The 25,951-nt window shown below is 49.8% G+C and overlaps 1 protein-coding gene across 5 annotated transcripts in view; it reads right to left on the bottom strand.

Annotated features, from left to right (window-relative positions):
• The window catches only part of TRPV4 (transient receptor potential cation channel subfamily V member 4), a 48,710-nt gene that overhangs the window by 8,989 nt on the left and 13,770 nt on the right, over positions 1-25,951 (bottom strand). For 4 of the 5 annotated variants that reach the window (XR_014150500.1, XM_081836510.1, XM_081836509.1 and 1 more), the window contains 10 exons: positions 18,574-18,988; positions 15,882-16,054; positions 11,727-11,879; positions 10,368-10,508; positions 8,425-8,723; positions 7,151-7,330; positions 6,878-7,036; positions 3,745-3,837; positions 680-753; positions 3-168 (listed from right to left, as the gene is read on the bottom strand). Coding sequence is in view for 4 of the 5 variants with exons in the window: in XM_081836510.1 (XP_081692636.1) it covers positions 3-168; positions 680-753; positions 3,745-3,837; positions 6,878-7,036; positions 7,151-7,330; positions 8,425-8,723; positions 10,368-10,508; positions 11,727-11,879; positions 15,882-16,054; positions 18,574-18,950 (1,815 nt within the window). In the remaining variant the exon portion in view is untranslated. Of the gene's footprint in view, positions 1-2; positions 169-679; positions 754-3,744; positions 3,838-6,877; positions 7,037-7,150; positions 7,331-8,424; positions 8,724-10,367; positions 10,509-11,726; positions 11,880-15,881; positions 16,055-18,573; positions 18,989-20,699; positions 20,984-25,951 lie in introns of those variants that run through there. The other variant, XM_081836512.1, reaches the window with a different exon arrangement.

Below are 25,951 nucleotides of genomic sequence, written 5' to 3'. Positions count from 1 at the left end.
ACCTTCTGGATCATGATGCTGTATGTGCCAGTCAGCTTGAGGCCGCGGGTGAAGTAGAGGGCATTCATCCAGCCCAAGACCAGGGCAAAGACCATGACAGCCAGGTAGGCTTCGATGCCCGCCAGGTACAGGGCAGCTGCCACTAACACCAGGACCGAGTAGATGAAGCTGGAGGCAAGAAGCATCAAAGCCCAGTCAGGGGCGGACAGGTGGGGAGCAGCGGGGCAACACTGCAACCACCAGGTAGCCTCACCCAGAAGGGCTTCCAAAATCTATGGGCAGATTCACACCTTAGTTTTCAAGCACATCTAATGTGCATTTAAAGCACATGCTACCCCTCCCATTGTGGGAACAGTTGTTTAACCCCTGGCAGAGCTGCAATCTGCCAGTCCCCTTAGCAAACCACACCCCCCCAGGAGTCTTTGGGGAAGGTCATGTGCTTTAAATGTGCATTGGACGTCTTTTCTGGCTCCCTCCCCCAAATGAATTGAGGGGGGAGCCAGAAAGCACCCCAGCAGATGCCCTGGAATGTGTGGCAAAGGGGCCCCCACACTCTTAAATGCAGGGGTGGCTAGCCTGAGGGCCTGAGGGCCACATTTGCCCCTGGTTGACCTGTCGGGGGCCACACACAGGCCGCAAATTTGATTCTGCTGCACTCTGGTTTCTTTCTTTTACTTACTAGAGCAACTGAAAGGAGCCATCAATGAAGAAAGAATTCACCCCGGGGCACTTCTTCATGAAGAGGTCTTTTATCTGGGGAGGAAGAGAAGACAAAATGTCCACAATGGAGAAGAGGCAGAAGCTACTCAAGGAACTTGGCATTTTTAGTCCAGCCTTCATCCACCTGATGGCCCTCTGGACATTTTGCACAGCAACTTCCACCCATCTGAGCTTAGCCACCCAACTCTCTTCCCAGGGAACTCTGGGAATTGTAGCTCTAGGAAGGGAACTTTAACCCAGATTAGAGAACTCTAACCCAGAACTCTAACCCAGATTAGAGAACTGGGCCAAAACAAACAAGATGAATTTTAACAGGGAGAAATGTAAAGTATTGCACTTGGGCAAAAAAAATGAGAGGCACAAATACAAGATGGGTGATACCTGGCTTGAGAGCAGTACATGTGAAAAGGATCTAGGAGTCTTGGTTGACCGCAAACTTGACATGAGCCAACAGTGTGACGCGGCAGCTAAAAAAGCCAATGCAATTCTGGGCTGCATCAATAGGAGTATAGCATCTAGATCAAGGGAAGTAATAGTGCCACTGTATTCTGCTCTGGTCAGACCTCACTTGGAGTACTGTGTCCAGTTCTGGGCACCACAGTTCAAGAAGGACACTGACAAACTGGAAGGTGTCCAGAGGAGGGCAACCAAAATGGTCAAAGGCCTGGAAATGATGCCTTATGAAGAACGGCTAAGGGAGCTGGGCATGTTTAGCCTGGAGAAGAGGAGGTTAAAGGGTGATATGATAGCCATGTTCAAATATATAAAAGGATGTCACATAGAGGAGGGAGAAAGGTTGTTTTCTGCTGCTCCAGAGAAGCGGACACGGAGCAATGGTTCCAAACTACAAGAAAGAAGATTCCACCTAAACATTAGGAAGAACTTCCTGACAGTAAGAGCTGTTTGACAGTGGAATTTGCTGCCAAGGAGTGTGGTGGAGTCTCCTTCTTTGGAGGTCTTTAAGCAGAGGCTTGACAACCATATGTCAGGAGTGCTCTGATGGTGTTTCCTGCTTGGCAGGGGGTTGGACTCGATGGCCCTTGTGGTCTCTTCCAACTCTATGATTCTAGGATTCTATGGAACTGGGGTCTCCTCACAACTCTCAGCACTCTTAACAGACTACAGCTCCCAGAATTCTTTGGGGGAAGCCATGAATGGGTGGTGTGATGGGATAATGAGCTGCTTGTGCGTAAAAGCTTGATCCCTCTGGGGTTTGGCTGGTCATCCAAACCGATGCACTAACGGAGCCCCCAAAGCATGACTCCATCAGTCGCTGGTAGAATCTGACAGTGGGCGTCTACGGAATCTACGCCAACATAAAAGCTGTTTGACAGACATGCGCTTTCGTGACTCTCTGCGTGACAGTTTCCGGCGAAGGGTGGGCGTTCCCAACGGGGGTCCCGTTACCTCTCCACTACTCTCACTGGAAGCATCCCAGAGCCTCCCCTCCGCTGTGACTCCTGCACTCCCCCTGCTGGTTCCCTCTTCTGCTGCAGATTCTCTCCTATTCTCCTGGAGCCTGTCCACCACCTGTCTCTCCGATGGCAGTTCCCTGACAGGTGGCTTGGGGGGGGGGCAGAGTGTCTTTGTTGACTTTCACCATATAACCCAAAAACCAAATTGGAACTTCATGAGTCAAAAGCATATAAATTAAACCAGCCCAAACCAAGGTTGGCAGGGGATGTTATATTCACAAGAAGAAAAGATAAAGCTGGTTATCTGGATGTTTGTGATGAGATACAGACAGGTAAGTGGAAAGAAACATCCTAAGAAATGAGAGCTCAAGCAATGTGGCTCACAGGAGACGCCAGAGACACAGAAACATGAACGTGGCACTGAAAGAATAAAAGGCTCTCTATCACATCAAGAAATGTATTAACCAAGCAAGTTACTTATTCCAGATTTTTTGACAGATTTCTGGAAGAGACAAATGCAAATTTTCTTTTTATGTATTCAATAAAATCACACCAAAGTGAGACAAAAGAGGTTAACTTTGTTTTTCCTTTTAAAAAAAAAGGGTGCGCCAGGTAAACCAGGACTGTTTAAAGTAGTACCACAAAGCTTTAAACGCATGGTGTGGATGTAACCTTTGTTCCTTCAGTCCTGCAACTTTGTTAAGAACCAAAGCTACATTATCATCCTCAGATCCAAGCAAGGCCCCTTTGCAGAACCCCAGTGCAAGCATGCATGGTGCGCAAGACTGAGTGTGATTTGATAAATCCTATGCACACCGTGACAAGGGACGCAGGTGGCACTGTGGGTTAAACCACAGAGCCCAGGACTTGCCGATCAGAAGGTCGTCGGTTTGAATCCCCGCGGCGGAGTGAGCTCCCGTTGCTTGGTCCCTGCTCCTGCCAACCTAGCAGTTAGAAAGCACGTCAAAGTGCAAGTAGATAAATAGGTAAATGGCGGGAAGGTAAATGGCGTTTCCGTGCGCTGCTCTGGTTCGCCAGAAGCGGCTTAGTCATGCTGGCCACATGACCCAGAAGCTGTACGCCGGCTCCCTCGGCCAATAAAGCGAGATGAGCGTCGCAACCCCAGAGTCGGTCACAACTGGACCTAATGGTCAGGGGTCCCTTTACCTTTACCTTTTATGCACACCATGAAAGTAAAGCACTCTGGCAGCCCTGCAAACAGTCATGGCTAAAGAGGGACCCCTACTTCCCGCCCCACAGAGCTACCATTTCCACAGAGGCTTAACTGTCAATCCTTCTTCCCAGGGATCTCTGAGAATCGTAGGCCTTTGAGGGGGAACAGGGACTTGCTCACCACTCAGCAACTACAGCTCCCAGAATTCTCTGGGAGAAGCCATGACTGTTTAAAGCAGTATCAAAGCACTTTAAAAGTATGATGAGAATGTGGCCTGCAAGCTCTGTAATCAGGCCACAGAATGGCAGGAGGAGCCCACAAAAGGGAAAAAGAAAAACACATCTGCTAAATTGGTGAGGAAGAAGTGGGCAACGGTGGGGGAAAGGAGGAGGAGGAGGAGACCCCTTTGCCAAGTAACACACGGCTCATACTTACGTTGGTGAAGAAGAAGAGGACGCCCGTGAAGAGTGTGACAATCTCCCCGGCGAGTCGCAGATAGTCGGTGGTGGTGGTGTACGGGTACGGGGGCTACAGAGGGGAAGAGACATTGCTGAGAGGCTGTGCCGAAAGACACCTGCTAAGCACGCAGCAATGGCCACGCTCCAACGGGATGGCCAGCTTCAGCATGTTGCCTTCCCAACAGCAGCTGGGTAAAGAGCACCTCTGGGAAGGTCATAAGGTGATGGAAGGGACTCATGGGGTCATCTAGTCCAACCCCCTGCAATGCAGGAATCTCAGCTAAAGAATCTCTGGCCACCCAACCTTTGCTTAGAAACCTCCAAGGAAGGAGAGTCCTCCACCTTCCAAGGGAGTCTGTTCCACTCTTGATCAGCTCTTACCCTCCTTAATGCTTAGTCTGAATCTCCTTTCTTGTAACTTGAAGCCATTGGTTTGAGCACACACACCCCCTCCAGAGCAGGAGAAAGTGATCTCCCTCCCTCTTCCCTGGGACAGCCCTTGAGATATAGGAAGATGGCTTTTGTGATGCTCATGTGATGGAAACAGCTCCCCCTGCCTCACTCTCAATCCCAAGTGTCTAATCAATGGAGGCCTTAAAGGAGCAATGCAAAGAAATAGAGGAAAACAACAGAATGGGAAGAACCAGAGATCTGTTCAAGAAAACTGGAGATATGAAAGGAACATTTCGTACAAAGATTACCATAATAAAAGACAAAAGTGGAAAGGACCTAACAGAAGCAGAAGACATCAAGAAGAGGTGGCAAGAATACACAGAGGAATTATACCAGAAAGAAATGGATGTCTCGTACACCCTAGGTAGTGTGGTTGCTGACCTTGAGCCAGACATCCTGGAGAGTGAAGTCAAATGGGCCTTAGAAAGCACTGCTAATAACAAGGCCAGTGGAAGTGATGATATTCCAGCTGAACTATTTAAAATTTTAAAAGATGATGCTGTTAAGGTGCTACACTCAATATGCCAGCAAATTTGGAAAACTCAGCAGTGGCCAGAGGATTGGAGAAGTCTACATCCCATTCCCAAAGAAGGGCAGTGCCAAAGAATGCTCCAACTACCGCACAATTGCACTCATTTCACACGCTAGCAAGGTTATGCTTAAAATTCTTAAGCAGTATGTGGACAGAGAACTGCCAGAAGTGCAAGCTGGATTTCGAAGGGGCAGAGGAACCAGAGACCAAATTGCAAACATGCGTTGGATTATGGAGAAAGCTAGAGAGTTCCAGAAAGACATTTACTTCTGCTTCATTGACTATGCAAAAGCCTTTGACTGTGTCGACCACAGCAAACCATGGCAAGTTCTTAAAGAAATGGGAGTGCCTGATCACCTCATCTGTCTCCTGAGAAATCTCTATGTGGGACAAGAAGCTACAGTTAGAACTGGATATGGAACAACGGATTGGTTCAAAATTGGGAAAGGAGTACAACAAGGCTGTATACTGTCTCCCTGCTTATTTAACTTATATGCAGAATTCAACATGTGAAAGGCTGGGCTGGATGAATCCCTACCTGGAATTAAGATCGCCGGAAGAAATATCAACAACCTCAGATATGCAGATGACACAACCTTGATGGCAGAAAGTGAGGAGGAATTAAAGAACCTTTTAATGAGGGTGAAAGAGGAGAGCGCAAAATATGGTCTGAAGCTCAACATCAAAAAAACGAAGATCATGGCCACTGGGCCCATCACCTCCTGGCAAATAGAAGGGGAAGAAATGGAGGCAGTGAGAGATTTTACTTTCTTGGGCTCCATGATCACTGCAGATGGTGACAGCAGCACGAAATTAAAAGACGCCTGCTTCCTGGGAGAAAGGCGATGGCAAACCTAGACAGCATCTTAAAAAGCAGAGACATCACCTTGCCAACAAAGGTCCGTATAGTTAAAGCCATGGTGTTCCCAGTAGTGATGTATGGAAGTGAGAGCTGGACCATAAAGAAGGCTAATCACCGAAGAATTGATGCTTTTGAATTATGGTGCTGGAGGGGACTCTTGAGAGTCCCATGGACTGCAAGAAGATCAAACGCATCCATTCTTAAGGAAATCAGCCCTGAGTGCTCATTGGAAGGACAGATCGTGAAGCTGAGGCTCCAATACTTTGGCCACCTCATGAGAAGAGAAGACTCCCTGGAAAAGACCCTGATGTTGGGAAAGATTGAGGGCAGAAGGAGAAGGGGACAACAGAGGACAAGATGGTTGGACAGTGCTTTCGAAGCTACAAACATGAGTCTGACCAAACTGCGGAAGGCAGTGGAAGACAGGAGTGCCTGGCGTGCTCTGGTCCAGGGGGTCACGAAGAGTCGGACATGACTAAACGACTAAACAACAACAACAACAATCAATGGAGGTGGATTGTCTTTGAACCCGGAAGTGCCATTCTTTCCCTATCCATAGATACAATGTCTAATACAGACTTGTTTTATAAGTCAGAGTTTATTCATTGGTGATTTATTTATCTATCCTGAGCTTGACCCTCTCCAGGGAACTTACAAACTTGTGAGGTAAGTCACACACACACACACCCTCCCCGTCCCTTTGAACCCATGTCTCTCTGTGCTGGAGCTGCTGCACTAAACTAGGGTGTTTAATTAGCAAGGCCAATTACGAGCCCGTTGCTTGCCTCCCTTAAGCCTGAGGGGCTTCCTCCATTTCACTCAACTCCAATACTTCCCCCGCTCCAAGTTAAAGAAGCATTTAGAGATTATAGACTCATAGAATGATGGAATTGTAGACTTCGAAGGAAACCCAAAGGTCCCCTAGTCCATCCCCCTGAAATGCAGGGCTTTTCACTCCCGATCACTACTTTTCTTGCGGAATTGCTAGACTGAAGTTCTGGGTATAAATAAAGGAAGCTGATAAGTCATGGGTTCCTCATTATTTAACATGTTCAAATGCCTGAGAGGATCAAAGCAAATCACCGTACGTTTACCAATCTCTTACCAGCCCCAGCACAGCACAGAAGTTTTTTGCTAGGGCATCATGGGAACTGAAAATGGGAGGCTGCGCCCCAAACCTCAGAACCCTAATTTAAATCACAGCCACTCTGCCCCGGTCGGCAGCCTTCGTGAGCTCCATGGTGGAGTGGGTGCAGTACTCACAGTGCCCTCCAGGGGGCGGTAGTAGGCCACCATGGTGAAGATGATCATGGCACAGAGGTAGGAGACCACGCTGATGTAGAATGAAACGGCCCCAAACTTCCGCCACTTGTCCCGAAGCAGCTCGTTGATGGGCTCCACGGCCAACATCTCGTGGCGGTTCTGCGGGGAGAGGGGCCCGGTGAACAAAGATGGCGGCAGCCCCCGCTTGCCCCATCAAAGGCCCAGCACCGTCAACCTAAGCTGCCCTGATCTGCAGCTTCCTTCTCTGCCCACCTCCATCTTGCTGTTGTACACCAGGATCTCCAGCACGGAGACCTCCTCCCCACACGTGTCCAGCGAGGAGAGGTCGTAGAGGGAGGAGTAGACAGGGCCGTAGGCCCAGTCCTTGAACTTGCGGGAGAGGTGCCGAGCGTCTTCGTCCTTGATCTCCCGCCGGATGATGTGCTGGAAGGTCTGCAAGACAAGGGGGGAGCCGGGTCAGGCAGGTGACGGGAAGGCCCTCCCCTCACAGCGCAGAGCTGAACTGCGGAACTCCCTTCTGCAGGAGGCAGCCATGTCCACCAACGTGGAAAGGCACCCCAATTGCGGGACATCCTCTGGGACCTGAAACGGAAGATTCAGAACAGTGAAAGGGCTCCTTCACCATGCAGTGCATAGTTAAGCTCTGGAGCTCGCTTCTGCAGGAGACCACGGTGGCTTTGGACGGGGAGTGGAAAAATCCATGGGAGAGAAAGCTATGGAGGGGAACCAGCTGGGAAAGCCAGTTGGAAGAAAAATGTCTTCAGCGGTTTCCAGAAAGTGGGAGCCTGTCCTGTCGCGACAGGGATGCTGCTCTAGAGAACAAGAGCAGCCACACGACAAGTCCTGCCCCCGGTCACATGATGGCTAGGGCTGACGGGAATTGTGCTTGAAGGGTGCCTGGGGTGGAAGGCAGAGACTGCCCAGGGTCTCTGGCCGAAAGAGGCCCCTTTCTGTCACCCGCCCGCTCAGAAGCTCCTCTTCCCTGGAGATGCTGCCTGGGCAGCCCACCTGCTCCCTTGTGGAGCATGGCTCCTCCCTACACCCTCTAAGTCGCTCAGGACTTTAGGCATGGCTCCCCCCATGATTATTTTAATTTAATTTATTTATTTCATAAAAGTTATATACCCCATGGCTGTCAAAGCAAACCCTCAAAGTGGTTTACAAAAAGAATGAAACAAAAAAATTAACAGGAAAAGGATTTAAATACAGCAGATTTAAATATTCAAAAAGTAATTAAAATCAGTGATAAGCTAAAAAACAAACAAACCAGATGTCAACATTCCCCATATCCAAGGAGACTTGTCTAAACACAAATATTTTTGTCAGGAGCTGAAAAGAGTGGCGTGAAGATGCCTGCTGGAATCCATAGTCAGGCAGTTCCAAAGCGGCCACTTCTTACATTCCTATCCTCACAACAACCCTGTGAGGTTGTTCGCCTTGGAGCACCCGGTTGGCCCCCGGGCCTTGGGCCAACAGGGCTGGGTTTTTTCCAAGCAGCTCCCCCCCCCCCAGGGGAGGGATCTCACCCCAATCTTGCCCGTCTTGGCAGCCATCATCAGCGGCGACAGACCGTCGTTGTTGAGCAGAGCCTCCAGGTTGGTGTCTGGGAAGAGCTTGGCGCATTTGATGAGGAGCAGGTCATACATCTTGGTGACAAACTTGGTGTTCTCACGAGTGTTGTCTGCGATGGCCACCAGGGCGTGGAGCACCGTGTTGCCACGAGAGTCCTGGCGCCGCAGGTCGGCCTGCTTGTGGGCGTTCTCTGTCAGGTAGTGGACGATGTGCGGCTGGTTGGTGCAAGCCGCCAAGGAGAGGGGCAGCTCACCTGGGCAGGAAGGCGGAAGGAAAGAGGGAAGATGGAAGACGGAAGATGGAGCAAGCTGGTTTTCTGCTGCTCCAGAGCAGGGGACCTGAGCCAACAGAGTCCAATGACAAGAAAGGAGATTCCGACAAGCCGTTAGGAATAACTTTCTGGTGGTCAGACTGTTGCACAGTAGAACAGACCCCCCCCCCCCAGAAAGGGGTGGGCTCTCCTTCGTTGGAAGCTTTTTAACAGAGGTTGGGTGACTGTTGGTCAGCAATTCTTTAGCAGTGACTCCCGCACTGCAGGGTTTGGGCTAGACGACCCTTAGGGTCCCCCTTCCAACTCTATAATTGTATGATTCTATGGAAAAGAGGTTGGACGCAGGTTGCGCTGTGGGTTAAACCACAGAGCCTAGGACTTGCCGATCAGAAGGTCAGCAGTTCGAATCCCCACGTCGGGGTGAGCTCCCGTTGCTCGGTCCCTGCTCCTGCCAACCTAGCAGTTCGAAAGCACGTCAAAGTGCAAGTAGATAAATAGGTACCGCTCTGGCGGGAAGGTAAACGGCGTTTCCGTGCGCTGCTCTGGTTCGCCAGAAGCGGCTTAGTCATGCTGGCCACATGACCCAGAAGCTGTTCACCAGCTCCCTCGGCCAATAAGGCGAGATGAGCACCGTCACGACTGGACCTAATGGTCAGGGGTCCCTTTACCTTTATATGGAAAAGAGAAAGACAACCAAATCAGTCACAGAGCACTCTGCTTCCAGGGCTGCTGGATGGATGTGTCACCACAAAGCCTGGGTGGAAAAGGGACCCCTGGCCTTTGGGTGTTGCAATGCACAGAGGCTCCGCCACTCTTGCAAGAGCCAACTGACTTTTATGGGGGTGGGGAGATGCCTGTTTCTTAAAATTCTCACTCACTGAATGCACCCCCTCCTTGAATGCTTACAAGGGGGCACTTGAGGTCTTTCCCTGACACCCACAAATCTTCTGAAATCATTCCCTTTGCTCCCTTGGTGGTGAGAGGGTGATCTTCCCACTCCTAAACACAAGAGCATCAGCAGAGTCTGCTGAACCAGCCAAAGGAGGCTCATCTGGGCCAGCACCTGTCCTCACAGTGGCTGACCAGATGCCTCTTCTGGACCCAAGGACAAGAGCCCCCTGCCCACTGCTATGGAGAAGCATGGCTGGCGCTGGCTCCAGCTGTGGAGGCAGAGCAGAGCCACTGGGTCTAGGAGCCATCAAGAGCCATCGCCTCCTCCAAGAATGTGTCTAATCCCCTTTCACAGCCATCCAAGTTGGTGGCCGTCACCGACTCCGATGGCAGGGAGTTCAATGGCACTTGCTTAAAATCCAAATGTGCCCATGGCAAAACTTGTCCTCCTCGGTGCCCCTGTCTGCCTCCAGATCTCCTGTCTCCAGGCACCTAAATGCACCTCCATCTCCAGTTAACCAAACCTACAACATCTGTAGGTGTGGTTTGTTCTCCTCATTCTGCCATGCCTTTCTCTCCTCCTCTCTTGTGTTCTCTGCTGGAAAAAGAATCAGATTGCAAGCTCCTCTTTTATACGCTTTTGAAAAAAGAACAACATTCATGAGGCAGCGGCTACTGGCAGAGAACCAGGACAGACCCCACGGAGGGATCTGGAGGCTTCCCTGTCCTGCTCACCGAAGTAGAAGTAGCCGCCCTCATCCTTGGGTTGGAAGAAGCGCCCCCGGGCTTGTGCGTGGACGTCTGCCCCCTTCTCCACCAGCAGCTCCACGTAGTGCTTGCAGCGCCGCTCAATCGCAATGTGCAGTGCAGTCTGGCCTGGAGGGGACACACAACCCGAACCACCATTCAGGCATAAGCCACTAGGCTTCACCACTAGCCTTGCCAGCCAATCTCCCATCTAGTCGCTGCCAAGCCTGTGGCCCCTCTAACATGTTTTCTTGCGATTCCACCACAAATCAGACCAGAGTGCCACCGCCTGGTCAATTCAGCTCACTTGGAATCTCGCCTGCCAGCAGTAGGTGTGGCCAGAGGGGAAAGTGGGTGGAGCATGAGGTGTGACCCCCCTGCCTTTGTTTATATGGCTCAGTACCCCAGTACCTCAAGGACCAGCTCAGTTCATGCAAACCAGCCCAGAGCCTGTGCTCATCACCTGAGGCCCTGCTCCGTGTGGCAAGACAAGAACGGGGTCTTTTCAGTAGTTGCTCCCTCCTTGCAGAATGCTCTCCCTGGGGAGGCTTGCCTGGCGCCATCATTACAAATCTTTAAGTGCCAGGCCAAGGCATTCCTCTTTCATCAGGCCTTCCTGCGTGGGTGGGATGTTTTAGTGTAGACTGGAGTTTGTTTTTTGATGCTGGCTTTAATGTATATATGTGCTTGTTTTTTGCTTAAAATATTATAAGTCGGTTTGAGTTTCTGTGGCAAGAAAAGTGATTGATAAATTTAATAAATACAGTGGTACCTTGGGTTAAGTACTTAATTTGTTCTGGAGGTCCGTTCTTAACCTGAAACTGTTCTTAACCTGAAGCACCACTTTAGCTAATGGGGCCTCCAGCTGCCGCCGCGCCGCCAGAGCACGATTTCTGTTCTCATCCTGAAGCAAAGTTCTTAACCTGAAGCACTATTTCTGGGTTAGCGGAGTCTGTAACCTGAAGTGTATGTAACCTGAAGCGTCTGTAACCCAAGGAACCACTGTAATAATAATGGTGTTCATTTAAAAACAAACAAACAAGTTTCTGGCCCTCAGGACTGAGAAACCCAGAAAGAAGTGCCTGGCGGAATCTCAGGGCTGGGCGTTCAGCTCTTTCCCACTCTCCTTGGATAGCAGAACCAAAGTAAAAAGATGGGGGAAAGGAGCCTGTAGAGAACTGGCTTGACCAAGACTCAAGGATGGGACTGAGGCCCCTTGGACAATCATTTCAAGGTGGGACTGAGGCCAAGCTCACCGCAGTCACCAGGCACGGTCCCCAGTGCCCCACCTTGGAGCAGCTGCCTCCCCCCCCCCGCCAACTGCTCCTGCCAGAGTCCCCCTCCCACCTCGGTAGTAGACATCCCGGAAGGGCGAGTTGATGAACTCCCGCGTGCTGCCTGTCTTCTCCGCGATGTCCAGCAGGAATGGGATGGTGTCGTTCTTGCCATTGTTGAGGTTCAGCAGGGCCTTGGGGAGGCAGGTCTTGCCAGTGGAGGGCTCTGGGGTGGGAGCAGGGAGGGAGGCACAGAACAGGATGTTGCATCACAGACAAGGAACTGAGCAATTGCTACTTTAAAATGTTCACCTCTCAACGTTTCACCAAGGAGTTCAGGGCAGTGTATGTTGTTACCCCCCACCTTCTATTTGTAACTTCACAACAGACCTGTGAGGTAGTCTGAGAGACAGTGGCTGGCCCAAGTTCACCTAGCAACCTTTGAGTCTGAGTGGGGGTTTTGAACCCAGGTCTCTCCAACCCTCATCAGGAACTGTAGACACTCTCCAGTCACTTTCTAGCAGTAAGAGCCATTGGACAGTGGAATGGTCTCCCTAGGAGGTTTTCAAACAGAGGTGGGATAGCTATCCATCAGGGATTCTTTAGCTGTGATTTCTGCATTGCAGGGGGTCGGACTCTACAATTCCAGCTCTACAATTCTATGGTTCTATATGTGCATTTGCATCACCCTCTGCTGACAAACTGAGGTCCATTCCCCCTCTCTTCTGCATGCTCCCCTATGCACTGAGCATGTGCAAAGCACGATGTTCCAGTGCCCTGGCTGCACATCATCAATAATGCTGGGCACAAGCAATTAAGTGCATTCTGAGCCATATTTTTGTGTTTTAAAGCTGCTTTCTACAGCTTATATTTAAAGAGAGAAACCTAAAGCTGGACAGAATCTTGGGCTCAGGACGGACTGTGGCTGTGAAGTGAGCTGAGTGAGAGCAAGGGATTGAACAGCACGACAAGGTATTTGTCAATCGTTTTGCTTTTTAAGAATTCTGATCCACCTGAGGAAATCTCATTGGAATGCTCTAAGAACAGCATGGAAGCCCTGGCTGGTGCGGCCAGTGGGGGCCCATCTCGTCCTGTTTGCACAGTGGCCACCAGGATGCCCCCAATGGGAAGCCCCCAAGCAGCAGCAGCAGCGGAGCGCAAGAGCATCTCTGCCCTCCTGCGCCTTCCGCAAGTGGCATTCCTAGCGTCCGCTGCCTCAGACTGCCAGGGGGCTAGGAGCCATGATCTAGTAGGTTGGGTCTCTTTCTCTCCCCACCCCACCCCACCCCCACCCCCCGCTGCTGGAGAAAGGTTTTTTAAAACAAAACAAAAAACCTGCATAAACAGGGGAAGTGTCTTCGCTTCTAAAAGCAGGCACAGACACACAGACGTCTTCTGCCCCACTGTAGTCTGTGGCCAAGCAGATTTTGAAACAATTAAAAAAAACAAAACAAAAACCTGGCCAACCTGTTAGGCTACAGGGACAAAAGCACGAGGAGCCTCCACAACACAATCCACAATTGATATTTGAAACGCCAGCCATGCTCTGGAAAAGCTCCTGCCCATCTCAAGCGGAGGAGGAGAACTGAGCAAGACTCCCAGCATCCAGTAGGCGGGAAAGAGCCAGTGTGCTGTCATGTCAGTCAAGGACCCAGGGACCCGGGTTCAAAACCTCTGCTTGGTCATGAAGCTCCCTGGGTGGCCTTGGGTGTCTGTCACTGCCTCTCGCCCAGACACACCACACAAGGAGGGGGAGAAGAGCCACCTTGAGCTCCTTGGAGAACACAGGGGGATACAAGTCCCTGCCTGGCGGGCAATTCGACAAGGGACCCTTTGAGTGCCTTTCAACACTACAAACCTGGGATTCTATGAAATGCAATAAAATAAACAATCCTGCCACGTGTACCTCAAGGACAGGGATACCCTGCTGCCCCCCTTTCCCTTCCCTTGCCTGGGGCTGATCTACACTCATGGTTTATCATGTTAAGGAAGGGTTAAGGATTGGTTTTCGTAACACAGATGGACACATTACATTCTGCTTGTAACATTCATAATGCATTATTAAAATGAGACACCAGAGGGCGCTGCAGAGGGACTTCCGGGTTGGCGCCATCGCCGAATGGCGGACTCCCTCCGAGTTCCGGAGGGAGCCTGCTCGGCAGGGGCTGGGTCCTGCCGCGCCGGCGACACGGGGACCCTCAAAAACCATGGGCGCAGAAGCCCATGGACCTGGTGACGAGGCGGGCACCGTTTGCGCCCCCCGACCCGCGAAGGAGCCTTTTTAAAGGCTACGGAGCGGGGGACGGGGGGTGGTGTGGTGCTATGAGTCCTCCGCTTCCCCTGCCGAGCGAAGCCGCATGCCATTTGACGGAGAGCGCTGACTTCTTCCATTGAAAATTTGGACTAAAAATAACAACCCGTGAGTAATTGGGAAATCGTATCTAAAAGGAAATAATTTTTTTTTAATTCGGAACGAGCGGGGGAGGTGCAAAAAGGAAGTCCGTCTCCCCCCTGTTGTAGATGATTTAAAGCAAGGATCTGACAACTAAGATCGAGAGAAGGGTCTGTTTTTTATTGATAAAAGCTATTAATTTCACGATGGGAAACTACATGATTGTGCTGGAGGAGAAAAGTGGATCGTATGAGCTAAAGTGCAACCCCCCGGGAACCGGGAGTGATCCGTGAGAGAGCCTGGAGAGGAGATATAGAGATTTTGACAGCTGTCAAAGCAGCTGTCGAAGTTGGAGAATAAAAGGAGAACTTTGTTACAATGACTTTGCCGGTTAGATTCGTTACAATTTGGATATAAATTGTTGAAAACAAGGAATAACAAGTTAGTTTGACTTTTGGGTGTGATCTGGAAGGAAACTAAGTTACTGTAATCCCTCTAGAGGGAGCTTTGGGACACTACAAGAATCGTTGTAAGTGGAAAAATACTCGTGGAATTGAACAGGACTTTTTATCTCCTGGGAAAGCTGCAAAAACGAAACACTATTTTGTCTACAGAGGTCTCTACACTAAAGGAGACAATAGATATATCTATTGAAGAACGGAAGGGACTTGACGCAAGTTTTTGTTCCTGAATAAATAAATAAAGCCTCTGTAGAGGAACTAGAAGCTTTTGGAATTAGAATGTTTTTGCAGCGGAACAGGAAAAGAAACCTGAGGAAAGTGAGGAAAGAGAACAACAAGAATTGGACTAAGCTGGAAGTGGGAGCATTTGGGACATCCAGACTTAAAAGGATTAAGAAACAAAATCTGAGTTTTACTTTTGAATACAGAGATCTGGATGGAAGAAAAATGGACCTTCTTGAGATAAAGCTTTTCCAAGATTTGGTGTTTGAAATTAAAGACTAATAAAAAGATGGCAAAGACTACTAAAAAGACGGCAAAGTGGAGCTGAGAGAGATCTGGACATGGATGTGGGGTCTCCAGGATGACAGTAGATAGATTGATGGACATTGGGGATCGAAACCGGGAAAGGGGGGAGGGAAATTCGGAATCCAAAGGGTGTAAAACTATATTCTGAACTATGTTTTCTTTATTTTTTTATTTTGTTCGGTTCGGTGTATTAAAGAGGGGAGTCTGTGGAAGGGAACAGGGGTCGATCTTAGGGGGGGCGATTTTAAGTTGAAGGACGGTGGAATTTAAAGGAAAAGTGGTCATATAAGATGAATTAAATTGAATATTGGGCCAATTATAATAAGCTTAAAATTTGGGGTAAGAACTTGTGGAACTAATAACTAATTTAATGGAAATGGAATACAAGAGGGGGCGGGGTGGGGAAGTCCTGGAAAGATGTTAATGAAAGTAAGGCTTAAATGTAAATGTTTCTTCCCCCCCCCCTTTTTTTTTCTTTTTTCTTTTATATTTTGGATTTTTCTGGAAATTCTAATAAACATGATTTAAAAAAAAAAAACAGAGGGCGCTGCAGAGGAACCAAGAACAGACAGTAGGAAAACTGTGTTTTATGGAGAAAACAAGATATGAAATGCTTTTAATTTACCCGTATGCCCTGTGACATTTTAGAATGATATATCTAATTTCATCCTACTAACATTAAACAGGTCAGTGTAGATTCAGCCCTCGTCAGGCTAAAGAAGTAAGTCTGCCTTTGCAGGATTCATGCCAGCTACAGGCACCCAGCTCCCCTGGCAGCACACCTCAGCCACTGGCTGCTCAACACCCTCCTTCCCCCATGGGTGCCCCTGCCTCTCGTCCCCCTCACCTCGAAACTCCTCGTCTGTCAGGCGCTTCTTGTGGGTCAGCAAGAAGGGCAGGAGCCCATCCAGGTCAGCGGTGGAGCCCCGGGAGACGATGTCGAAGAGGATGGGCCGGTTGAACACCTTGAGGATGGGGGGCGGGTGGGGGGCAGGCCCCTTGGTGCTGGGGGGTTTCTTCCTGGGGATGGAGCAAGCTGGTGAGCAAACCTCCCTGTGCTCTGGGCCAAACAAGCCTCAGAGGTGGCAGGCAACACAGCCGCCTGGAGGAATTGAAGTCCACTACAAAGTTGCCAGGATTTATCACACCCTGCAGAGTTGTCGCCTCAGCTTCCAGTCCTAGATGTGGGGGGGGGGCAGCTTTGGTTGTTGGGGGCTGCAAAAGGGCACTGTAACCCATATTCCAGGCCTTGCAAATAGGTTTTGGGGCTGATCTCTGGCCTCTGTGTTTGTTTCTATACACCCTGTACTTATAGATAGGGAGGGTCAGTCTGGACGATACCTGTGGGTTCCTTCCAAATCCATGATTCTGTATCCGGTAAGGTTTACAGTCTAGCAGAACAAGCCTCTAAATCAGCCACACAATTTTTGTTGCAAGGGAATGGCCTTGGCTGGTCAGGATAGTATCATCATTTACCTATTTGAAGGGGTTGCCATAGAGACAAATGGGCAGGCCTTTTCCCCACCTCATCCTAGGATGGGGAATAACAGGCCAAGGAGTTTGTGTGGGAGAGTTTTTGGCTGATGCTTGAAGCTGGAGACACAGAGGCTGGACTTACTCTGTGCTAGACCCCAAAGCTGTGCCTTGGGGCTTCCCTGAAACCCTAAAGGAGAGGCAAGATCTGCTGGGGTCTTGATGCTCTTGAGCCCCTCCTTCCTCTGTTAAGGTTGTACAGAGGTGCAAATAAAACACCCCAGTCTCTCCATCAGCCTTCATTCCCAGGAAACCAAACCTGGGAAAGCACAGGCACCCTTGGAGTTTCTTGGCACAGAGGAGCAAAAGGTGTATCTATCGCCTCCCACGATGAAGGCCCCCTTTCTCCACCTCATCCACCTTCTGTCTCCAAAGCAGCCTGGAGGAGGGATGGGGCTGGGCCTCAGAGAGAGAGAGAGAGAGGTGCAGTGTGCCCACCCCAGGCCTCCTGGCACCTTGTGAGGTTCTTGGCACCCGCGTGCCCCTGTTCCTCAAGCAGCCCGTTCATCTAGCTGGTGCAACCCTGCCTCTCCCCCCCCCCCCCGGCCCATCCACAGCCAAGGCAGGAGGACTCAACAGAGGACTCTTTGACCAGGCGCCACTCCTGCCACACCTGCCCCAAAGAGCCATGTGGGAACAAGATGGGAAGGGAAGGAGCCCTTGCTGGGTTTCAACAGGGAGGGCTATCCAATCCAGGTGAGGAGAGAGAGGGGGGGGCATTCTTCACATGCTCCAGTATCGCTTCCTAAAACCAATTCTCCCTCTTGCTTTTTTTCCTCTGTTACCAAAATGACCTCACAACAGGGTACATTTTTAGTGTCAGGATTTGAAAGAGGGGGGAATGAAACACCCTTTTTCATCCTGAATTTGATGTCCTGCCAAGTCAGTGCACACACTTCCTTTTGCAATACGTCCCACCAGAGCCTACACTCTGCCAATTGTTTGCTTAGGTGATAAATGGCCCCCATGGGAATGTATCCCACCACCCAAGGCATTCATTTGGAGAAACAGTCTTGCAAAAATGCCCTTTCGTGGTGAATCCTGCAAAATGCTTGTTTTCTAGTGGTGCTTCAAAACTGTGTTAGCGGTCATTCCTCACTCCCTTCCTCCCACCCCCAATTTTCCACTTGTTCAGGAAATTAACTGCAAAAAGTGGGAAGGTCCAGACGGAAATACCGAACTCCAGGGATCTTCCTTAGAAATTATGCATCTCATACCCAGGACAGACTTTTCAGACATTACAGATACTCTGTTTGTATTTTTATGTTGTGAACCACCCTGTGATCTTCAGAAGGAGGAGGGTATAAAAATTTAATAAGAATAGAAGAACAATAATAATAATTTAAGAGCCACCCTTCAGTGTAAGCTCCCAGGGGCAGCATATAGTTGCTGCTCAGCAGCCAGATTACTGGCCGGGGTTCCCTTTAGATTTTGTACAACCCCAGTTTGTTTCTGGGCCCAAATCAAGGTGTTTGTGTTTAAAGCTGTAAAGCACTCAGGTCAGCCCAGCTCCTTCCCTACAGACCCTCTTTTAACTCGTCCTGAGACCTGCTGGTGAAGGGTGAATCATCATTACGCTTTTTTCTGACTGCTCCCCTTTTCTGGCTTTTAAAAAAATGTTCTTTGGGATATATTCTGCAGATGAAAGGAGATTCTGACTAAATATTAGGAAGAACTAAAGCTTAACATTATGCAGAACATTCTGACAGTAAGAGCCGTTTGACAATGGAATGGGCTCCCTCAGGAGGCTGTGGAGACTCCTTCCTTGGAGGTTTCTAAGCAGAGCTTGGCTGTCCACCGGTCACGGATTCTTTAGCTGTGACCCCTGTATTGCAGGAGTCCTGGACTAGATGGCCCTTCCACCCCTGCAGTTCTGCATCCTACATTCTATATTCTGAGGCTGAACGGCTTGCCCCGACCCAGCACCAGCCAAGGGAGTTCAGCTCCCAGCCTCTTTGCAGCCCAAGAAGACGCCACCATCTAGCCGGACCAGCCGCCATACTCACTCCAGGGCCTTCTTGCGCCTCCACTTGTTGTCACTCGGGTGATGGCGGTAAGTGCCGTAGTCAAAGAGGGAGTCCATGGGGGCTTTCTTGGGTCCTGGCACAACCGAAGACTCATAGATGGTGGACTCCAGCAGGTCCATGGGGTTCGGAACACCCTTGCGGAAAGCCCCGTGGAATTTCATCCGGAGGTTCTGCTTTCCATCCCCGGCTCCTGGGGGGCTTCGCGTAGCCTCGGCCGAGGGGGCTCCCTCCTCATTCTCAAACAGGTTGGCCAGTGAGGAGAGTGGGAAGGAGTCGTTCTGTGGGGAAAGCTCCTCACTCGGACTCTCGGCAGACTCGCTGGGGCTGGCGTGGGCCGCGTCTTCCAGATTTGCCATGAGGGCTGTGGCGAGGGGCAGAGCGGGTCACACCTGGTCTGGGAGAGGGAAAAGAAATGGAATAAAATACAGAACAGAAGGGAGCATGCCACAATTTTTGCAAATCTTTCTTAACATTGTTAACAACCCAAAGGGGCAATAGCAGGAGATTATGACATACGGTATATACAAAGCAAGCAAGCAATAAATAATAAGAGAAAGAAAAGGTGGCATGTCAATATAAATTGAGACATCCAGATGTAGAGTGTGGGACATCTAAGTCCAAAGTCTTGTGGGTTCTCCACCCCCCTGGAAATGTGAGGCTTGTGTGCATTTTTCCCCAAATTAGCCAAAGTCCATAAGTTATATATATATTACACAGCCAAATGCAGATTTCTCAAGCTTTTCAAGGTTCAGAAAAGGGCCACTAAAAGGATCCTATGAAGAAAGGTTGCGGCATTTGGGACTTTTTAGTTTAGAGACAAAGTGAGTGAGAAGCTTTCCTCCCCCCCCCCCCCGCCCCCAATAACAGCTCCTGGACATCCCACGAAGCTGAATGTTGGAGGATTCAGCCAGGACATAAAAGGAAGTCCTTCTTCATGCAGCGCAGAGTTGAACTGGGGAACTCCCTCCCACAGGAGGCTGCGAGGGACACCAGCCTGGATGACTTTAGAAGAGGAGAGGGCTATCGAGGGCTGTTAGCCACCATGGCTCTGCTCTGCCTCCACAGTCTCTGGAAAGCAGAGGAGCGCAGGAAGCCCTTGGCAAATCCTGTCAGAACAGGAGGCTAGGCGAGATGGCCTCTGCCTCTTCTTATGTCCCATTGACAAGCTGTTGAAATCCTAGCTGCATCCTCACATCCGTGTCCAAAGACCTTTAGCGCATCCAAGCTTTCATGTTGTGTGCTCACATATTTAGTAATGACAGTTGGGGGCGGGGCGGGGTCCTAGGAAGGACTCTGTAAGCTCAGGGAATCCCTTGTCTTCATTTTTTGAAGACATATTCCAGACAAACATAGTCCTGCCTATGCCCCAAATGGCAAAATTTGGATACATCAAAAAAGAAACAAAGGGTCAGTTCCTGTAGTCCCTACGGAATCCCTATGGGATTTCTGCCACAGTCACCAAAATGTCTTGAAATCATTTCTACTAAAAGTGTACACTGGGGGAGGGCGAGAGCCTGTAAATCTGTATGGAACTGCAGTGCCAACTGCAGGTAGACTAATCTGCTTAAATTAAATTGATTTCACTTTTAAAACTTTCAGCGAACATCCCCCCCCCAGCACCAAGGGCTTGTCAATCACCTTGGAACTCTGTGGCGGGAGCAGTTTTAACTCTTACCAAGCCATTAGGGCAAAACAACACCTGTTTGTGCCTCCAGCACGAAGAGGACTAGAAACTTGCTGTGTTGGGTTCCTTTGGCTGTTTTAAATGAAAGCTGAACGTGCCGAGGGCCATAGCTCAGTGGCGCAGCACCTGCCTTGCATGCAGAGGAGCCTCGGTTCAATCCCAGGCATTACCACGGAAAGGGATCAGGAAGCGATGGCAAAGACCACTGGCTGCCTGAAACCCCCGAGGGCTGCGACCAGTCAGTGTAGACACCAGGGGTCTGACTCAGGAAAAGTCAGCTCCTGTGTTCCTGTGCCAAGAAAGGGTCTGGAAGATGCCTGCAAAGGCAAGGCCCCCCCACCCCAGCCTAACTTCAGACCTGGCTCTGGGTGCAAATCCCCATCTCACCTGAAACTCTAATTGCGTTCCAAATACCACCCACCTTGGGCTCTCAAGTGCAAAGAAGCTGGATTTGCCTGGCGCTCGTCCTCCTGGGCTGAAACGGCAACAATTTCCATGTGCCAGATGTGCTCCGCAGGCACACAGGAGAGTGATGTGGGGAGGAACTGGGGAAAGGAGGGAGGCTGGAGGAGCTCTACGCTGCTGCTGCTCTGTCCCATCTGCCAGCCGCCCCACCAGGGCCTGCTTCAAAGAGCACTGTGGGGAGGACGGTGGGGCTGGCCACCAGCCTACCCACGCCCAGATGTGGTTGCTCTACGGCACAGACGCCAGCAGGGCAAGGAAACAAGGGCAGCTTTCACCAGCCCAACCCCACCCAAAGTCCAGCTTCCTCGGGATGTAGAAAGGCAGGAGGATTTGAAGTTTCAGGGGGCCCTGAGCTGCTCCGTCACCAAGGCAAAGATTTCTGGAACAGCAAATTGTGTGCTAAGGAAGAAAAGGCTGCCTCTGAGCACATTCTGACAGAGGCAGATTTAGGGGGGCATAGCCAGCTCAGTTGCACTGGGCACAAAGTATTGGAGGCACCACAACCACTATTTAGAATGAAGTGTGAGAGGCAGCGGGCAGCACATTTGAGGCCCAAAGTCCAGCTCTGGTTCTGAGCCCAAGGATTTGTTTTCAGGACCAGAAAGGAACTGATCCTACCATCCTTTCCCACCAGAGTCAACTTCTGGCTTAGCTCTCTTCATTTCACCAGCCTAATGCGGAGCAGGGGAAGTCATTTTGAGGCTGAGGCTGTTAAACCCTTCCTGCAAGTTGCCCAGAGATCTACCATTACTTCCCAATCCACCTGCTGCTAACCTGTGTTCTCTGGTGGATGCTCTGAGACTGAGTGAGCACCTCTACACATCTCTGCTCAGGGCCCACTCCCACAGAGCTGAAAGAGGCCAACTCCCAGGTATTGCAGCTGCCGTCACAAACACCCCCGGGCAGCCTCCCCAGCTCAGGAAGCCTCCCCAATCAGCAGCATGTGACCAATGATACTACTACTAATAATAATAGAAATAGTTGTGATTCCTGCATTGCAGGGGGTTGGACTAGATGATGCTTTAGGTCCAGACTTCTGCAAAGGAAGCAGGCTAAATAATTAGAATCACAGAATAGTAGGAAGGTACCCCAAGGGGTCATCTAGTCCAACCCCCTGCAATGCAAGATTCTCAACTGAAGAATCCCTGACAGATGGCCATCCAACCTCTGCTTAAAAACCTCCAATGAATTAATAAAGCACTTTCAGAGCATTCAAAACACTTCACTCTAGAGTAAACCCAAGGTGGTGCTTTTAATTTTAACCATTGCTATGGTAATGAGGTCTGAATCCTTGCTAAGAAGTTGAAACCTGTTGCAGTGATGTAGCGGTGATGGGAAGGCCCTCTGCACATGCTTCTGATCTAGTAACTAAGCACCAGGATTGTAAACAAACTTCAGGGCTGAAACTAGAAATCTCCCCCCCCCCGGGGGGGTAGGAGAGAGAAGGAGTTTTGCCCTCTAACAGTTGGAGCCGCAAGTCTGACAGTCACAATAAAAGGTGAAGGCGTCTGCCAAAGGGCCAAGCCTCCTGCCTCTTCTCTTCCGCGTGTAATCAAGGCAAATGCAGCTCTGTGCAGCCTTTGCTCCAAGTTCTGGCAGGACAAGGAAGTGGGGTGGGGGAGGGCGGGGGCGGGGGGGGGAGACCTGCAAAAGCCACCATCCCCCTGTGATTTTCTACTTGGCGGCAGCCTTGTCTGACAAGCTCTCCCATGGGAGAGGCTGGCTTTGCATACTTCTCATTACGCAGCCTGTCATTACACTTGGTGGCTGCCAAGTCCCATCCAGTCCACTTGCCCAAGGGCTCTGCTCATCTGGGGTGGGGGCAGCCTGGGATCCCCCCTCCTTTTCACAGGGTGTTGTTTAGGGGTGTTGTAACAGGAGGGGAATCTGCAGCCCCCTGCAGCAGCCTTTTTCAACTCCCATCACCCCAATCAGCTGGGGAGCACCAGTTTAGTAAAAAGGCTTCTCTCACACAGCCCTCCAGTTTTTCTTGAAAAAAATGCACATTTGAGTGTGCCATGAAGCAGTTCTGCAAAACAAAGCACGTTTTCCTTTTCCTTTCCTATTCGATACACCTTCAAAAGCTTTCCAACAATGAGGGGGCAGGGGGCAAATTCTAGAGGTGAGAAGCAACCCGCCATGCAAGGTTGTCGTAGGAGCAAACAACCTGAGAATAAGCCCTGAAGCCGACCAAAGGGGCATCTCCTGCCATGGACAGCCAAGGACCTCTTGTGAAGCCCTCACGCTTGGGGGGGGGGACCTAGAGAGGGGAAAGAGGGACTTGGAATCACAGAATTGTAGAGTTGGGAGGGACTACCAAGGGCCATTTAGTCCATCACTGCTGCAAAGCAGGAATCACAGCTGAAGAATCCCTGACAGGTGGACACGCGACCTCTGCGTAAAATCCTCCAATGACTTGATGCAGCAAAGAAATGAGAGTGAGAAGCAGGTTCTCTGCAGAGTCTGGCAGGTTTTGGAAAAGCAGTTCTCTTCTTAGGGGGCAACCTGGGAAAACTCCAGGGCAGCAATGGGGAACCTGTATCTGCCCTTCCGGAGGCTGTGGGGCCACACAGCTCCATCACCAGCAACCTCTGGCCACACTGGCTTGGGGGGAAGGAAATAGTCAAGTTAAGACAAGTTTATTGCATGCAGCCAAGATCCTTTACAATATATAAAATATAATATTTTCGAAGCAATGTGTGAATTGGTCTGGTTGTGAGAACTGGATGCTAGATGCACCATTGGCCTGATCCAGCAGCCTCTTCTGATGCTCTAAACTACGGGAGAAATTTGTTGTGGAAAGACACAGGACTTCCTGCTATGTCTGCTGCCCTCCAGGGATAACAAAACACTGAATTAAAACCTTATTATAATTCTTGATATGGCAAGAATGCAAAATTATTTATTATTAGTTATTATGATGATGTTTTCACTCCATTCCTATGCCACCTTTTCCTCCACGGAGCTCAAGGTAGCACACCTGGCCCTCCCTCTCCTCACGGAATCCCCACAACAACCCTGCGAGGGAGGTCGGGCTGAGAGGCAGTGAGAGGCTTCTGGGTCGCTCCATGAGCCTCATTGCCAAGTGCACATTTGAACCCTGATCTCCCAGGTCCCAGTCTGATACACCACACTGGCTGTCCAAATTTAGCCACCAAATGCACAAAGGTTTATCAGCTAGAAAGGGTGGGAAATGGAGGCAGCCCCTGCCTCTAGGGAGATGCCAGGCCGTGAGCTCAGCCTGAAGGCACACAGAGGCCTGTTTGTTCCCGTTCCGTTGGTTTGCTGGCCACTGAAATTTGGGGCCACCCACTGGCCATGCTCCCGTTTGCTTTTCAGACACACCTGAAGCACCGATGATTCATTTCCCTTCCTGTTGCCGGTTGGCCCTGCCTGGCTGGAAGAGGCCGCAAGGACGGTGCCTCTGGATGACGGAGGGTTTGTGATTTCGAGGGCAGCAGCAAATGCCAATGCCTCTCCAGCTGCCCAGTCTTATTAAGAATAAAAATGTTAGTTCTTTGTCGAGGGCTGAGAAAACGAGGTGCTGTACAGAAGGCATCAGAGGCCTGGTCCAAACAGGCCAAGTTACAGTGGAATATAAGCAACATGGAGTAATTCAAAGGTGGTGGAGGCCACAGCTGTCTGCAAAAGACTGCCTGGAGACGAAACAAAGCTCTCCATCCCTAAGACCTTCCATGGGCCAGAAATGGAAGACACTAAAGGGATTAAACCTCTCATTGTGGTACCAGAATATGTGGACACTGGCTATGGCAGAGAAATGAACACACAAATTACGTGTCTCTGGGGGTAAGGAAGGCATTTCTATGCTGTTTGTTGGAATTTCATTTCTTATGCATCCAGTTGTTTTAGCTGAAATTCCTGCGTTGCAGGGGGTTGGTCTAGATGACCCTCGGGATCCCTTGTAACTCTACAATTCTATGATTCGATGAGGTTCAGAAACACAAAATGTTCTTTCCTCCACTGAAATGGAGAAATTTGGCTTTCACAATGTGATTTGCTGCATTTATTTTTCTACACGATCTTCCCTCTATTTATTAGTTTATTAGTGTTTATTAGAGTGTGTATGCAGTTTGGATCCGCCACAATTGGTATACGTAGATGGGATCCGCTACACAATTGATGGTAGCTATGGAATCCACTACATTTTTGGTATACAGAGGTGGGATCTGCTATACTCCTCCATCCCGTCCTCAGATTGTATATGTGTAAATAAAACCATGTTCACCTTCTTTCCAAGGAAACCCAACCCGGGGGAAAGTGCAGGAACTCCTGGAGTCTCCCAGCACTCGGAGACTGGCGTGCTGCAATAGTATTTTATTTTTGTATCGAGGGGTGGGGAGGGCTCTGGAGAGCAGGAAAGCAGGCAAGTTGTGCTTTCCCCTGCGCTCCATCCTTAATATTCCACAGATCTTAGAAGTCACTGAACATGGGTCTTTGCTGGGCAGTTTTAGGGGTTTAAAATATATATTTAGGAACCAATATATGCCTAGACACTCCCACAGCATACAGAAATCCCTACTATATTTATGGGCTGCCTGTCCCCCCCCCCCATCAGATGTTTTAAAAATTCTGCTGCTTGAGAATGGAATAAGTGCAACAGTGCGTGTGAGCACAGAGTTGTCTCTCTTTATCTCAGTCTTGCTGCTGTTTTTACATATCCTTAACTTGAAATTAGCAAAACAAAACAAATTCCTTCCAGTAGCACCTTAAAGACCAACTGAGTCAGTTCTTGGTATGAGCTTTCGTGTGCATGCACACTTCTTCAGATACACTGAAACAGAAGTTTCCAGACCCTTCTATATAGTGAGAAGGTGGGGAGGGGTATTACTAAGAAGGGTGGTGGGAATGGGTGATTGGCAGATAGCTGTGATGAGCCTGTTGACGACTCTTAACGACTGCAATAGGTCTTACAGGAAAAAGCAAGGGGTGAAAAGGTGAAAAATGGCTTTGTCATGTATAATGAGATAAGAATCCAAGGTCTTTGTTCAGGCCAGGTTTCTCCATGGTTTTAAGTTTGGTGATAAGTTGTAATTCAGCAGCTTCTCTTTCCAGTCTATTTCTGAAATTCCTTTGTAATAGAACAGCTACTTTGAGATCTTGTATAGAATGTCCTGGGAGATTGAAGTGTTCTCCTACTGGTTTCTCTGTCTTGTGATTCCTGATGTCCGATTTATGTCCGTTTATTCT

The sequence above is a fragment of the Podarcis erhardii genome (genome assembly GCF_964252035.2).
Source record: "Podarcis erhardii genome assembly, chromosome: 13".
Taxonomy (NCBI): Eukaryota; Metazoa; Chordata; class Lepidosauria; order Squamata; family Lacertidae; genus Podarcis; species Podarcis erhardii.
Note: the sequence above shows the minus strand (reverse complement) of the source record. Positions and strands in the feature narration are given on the sequence as shown.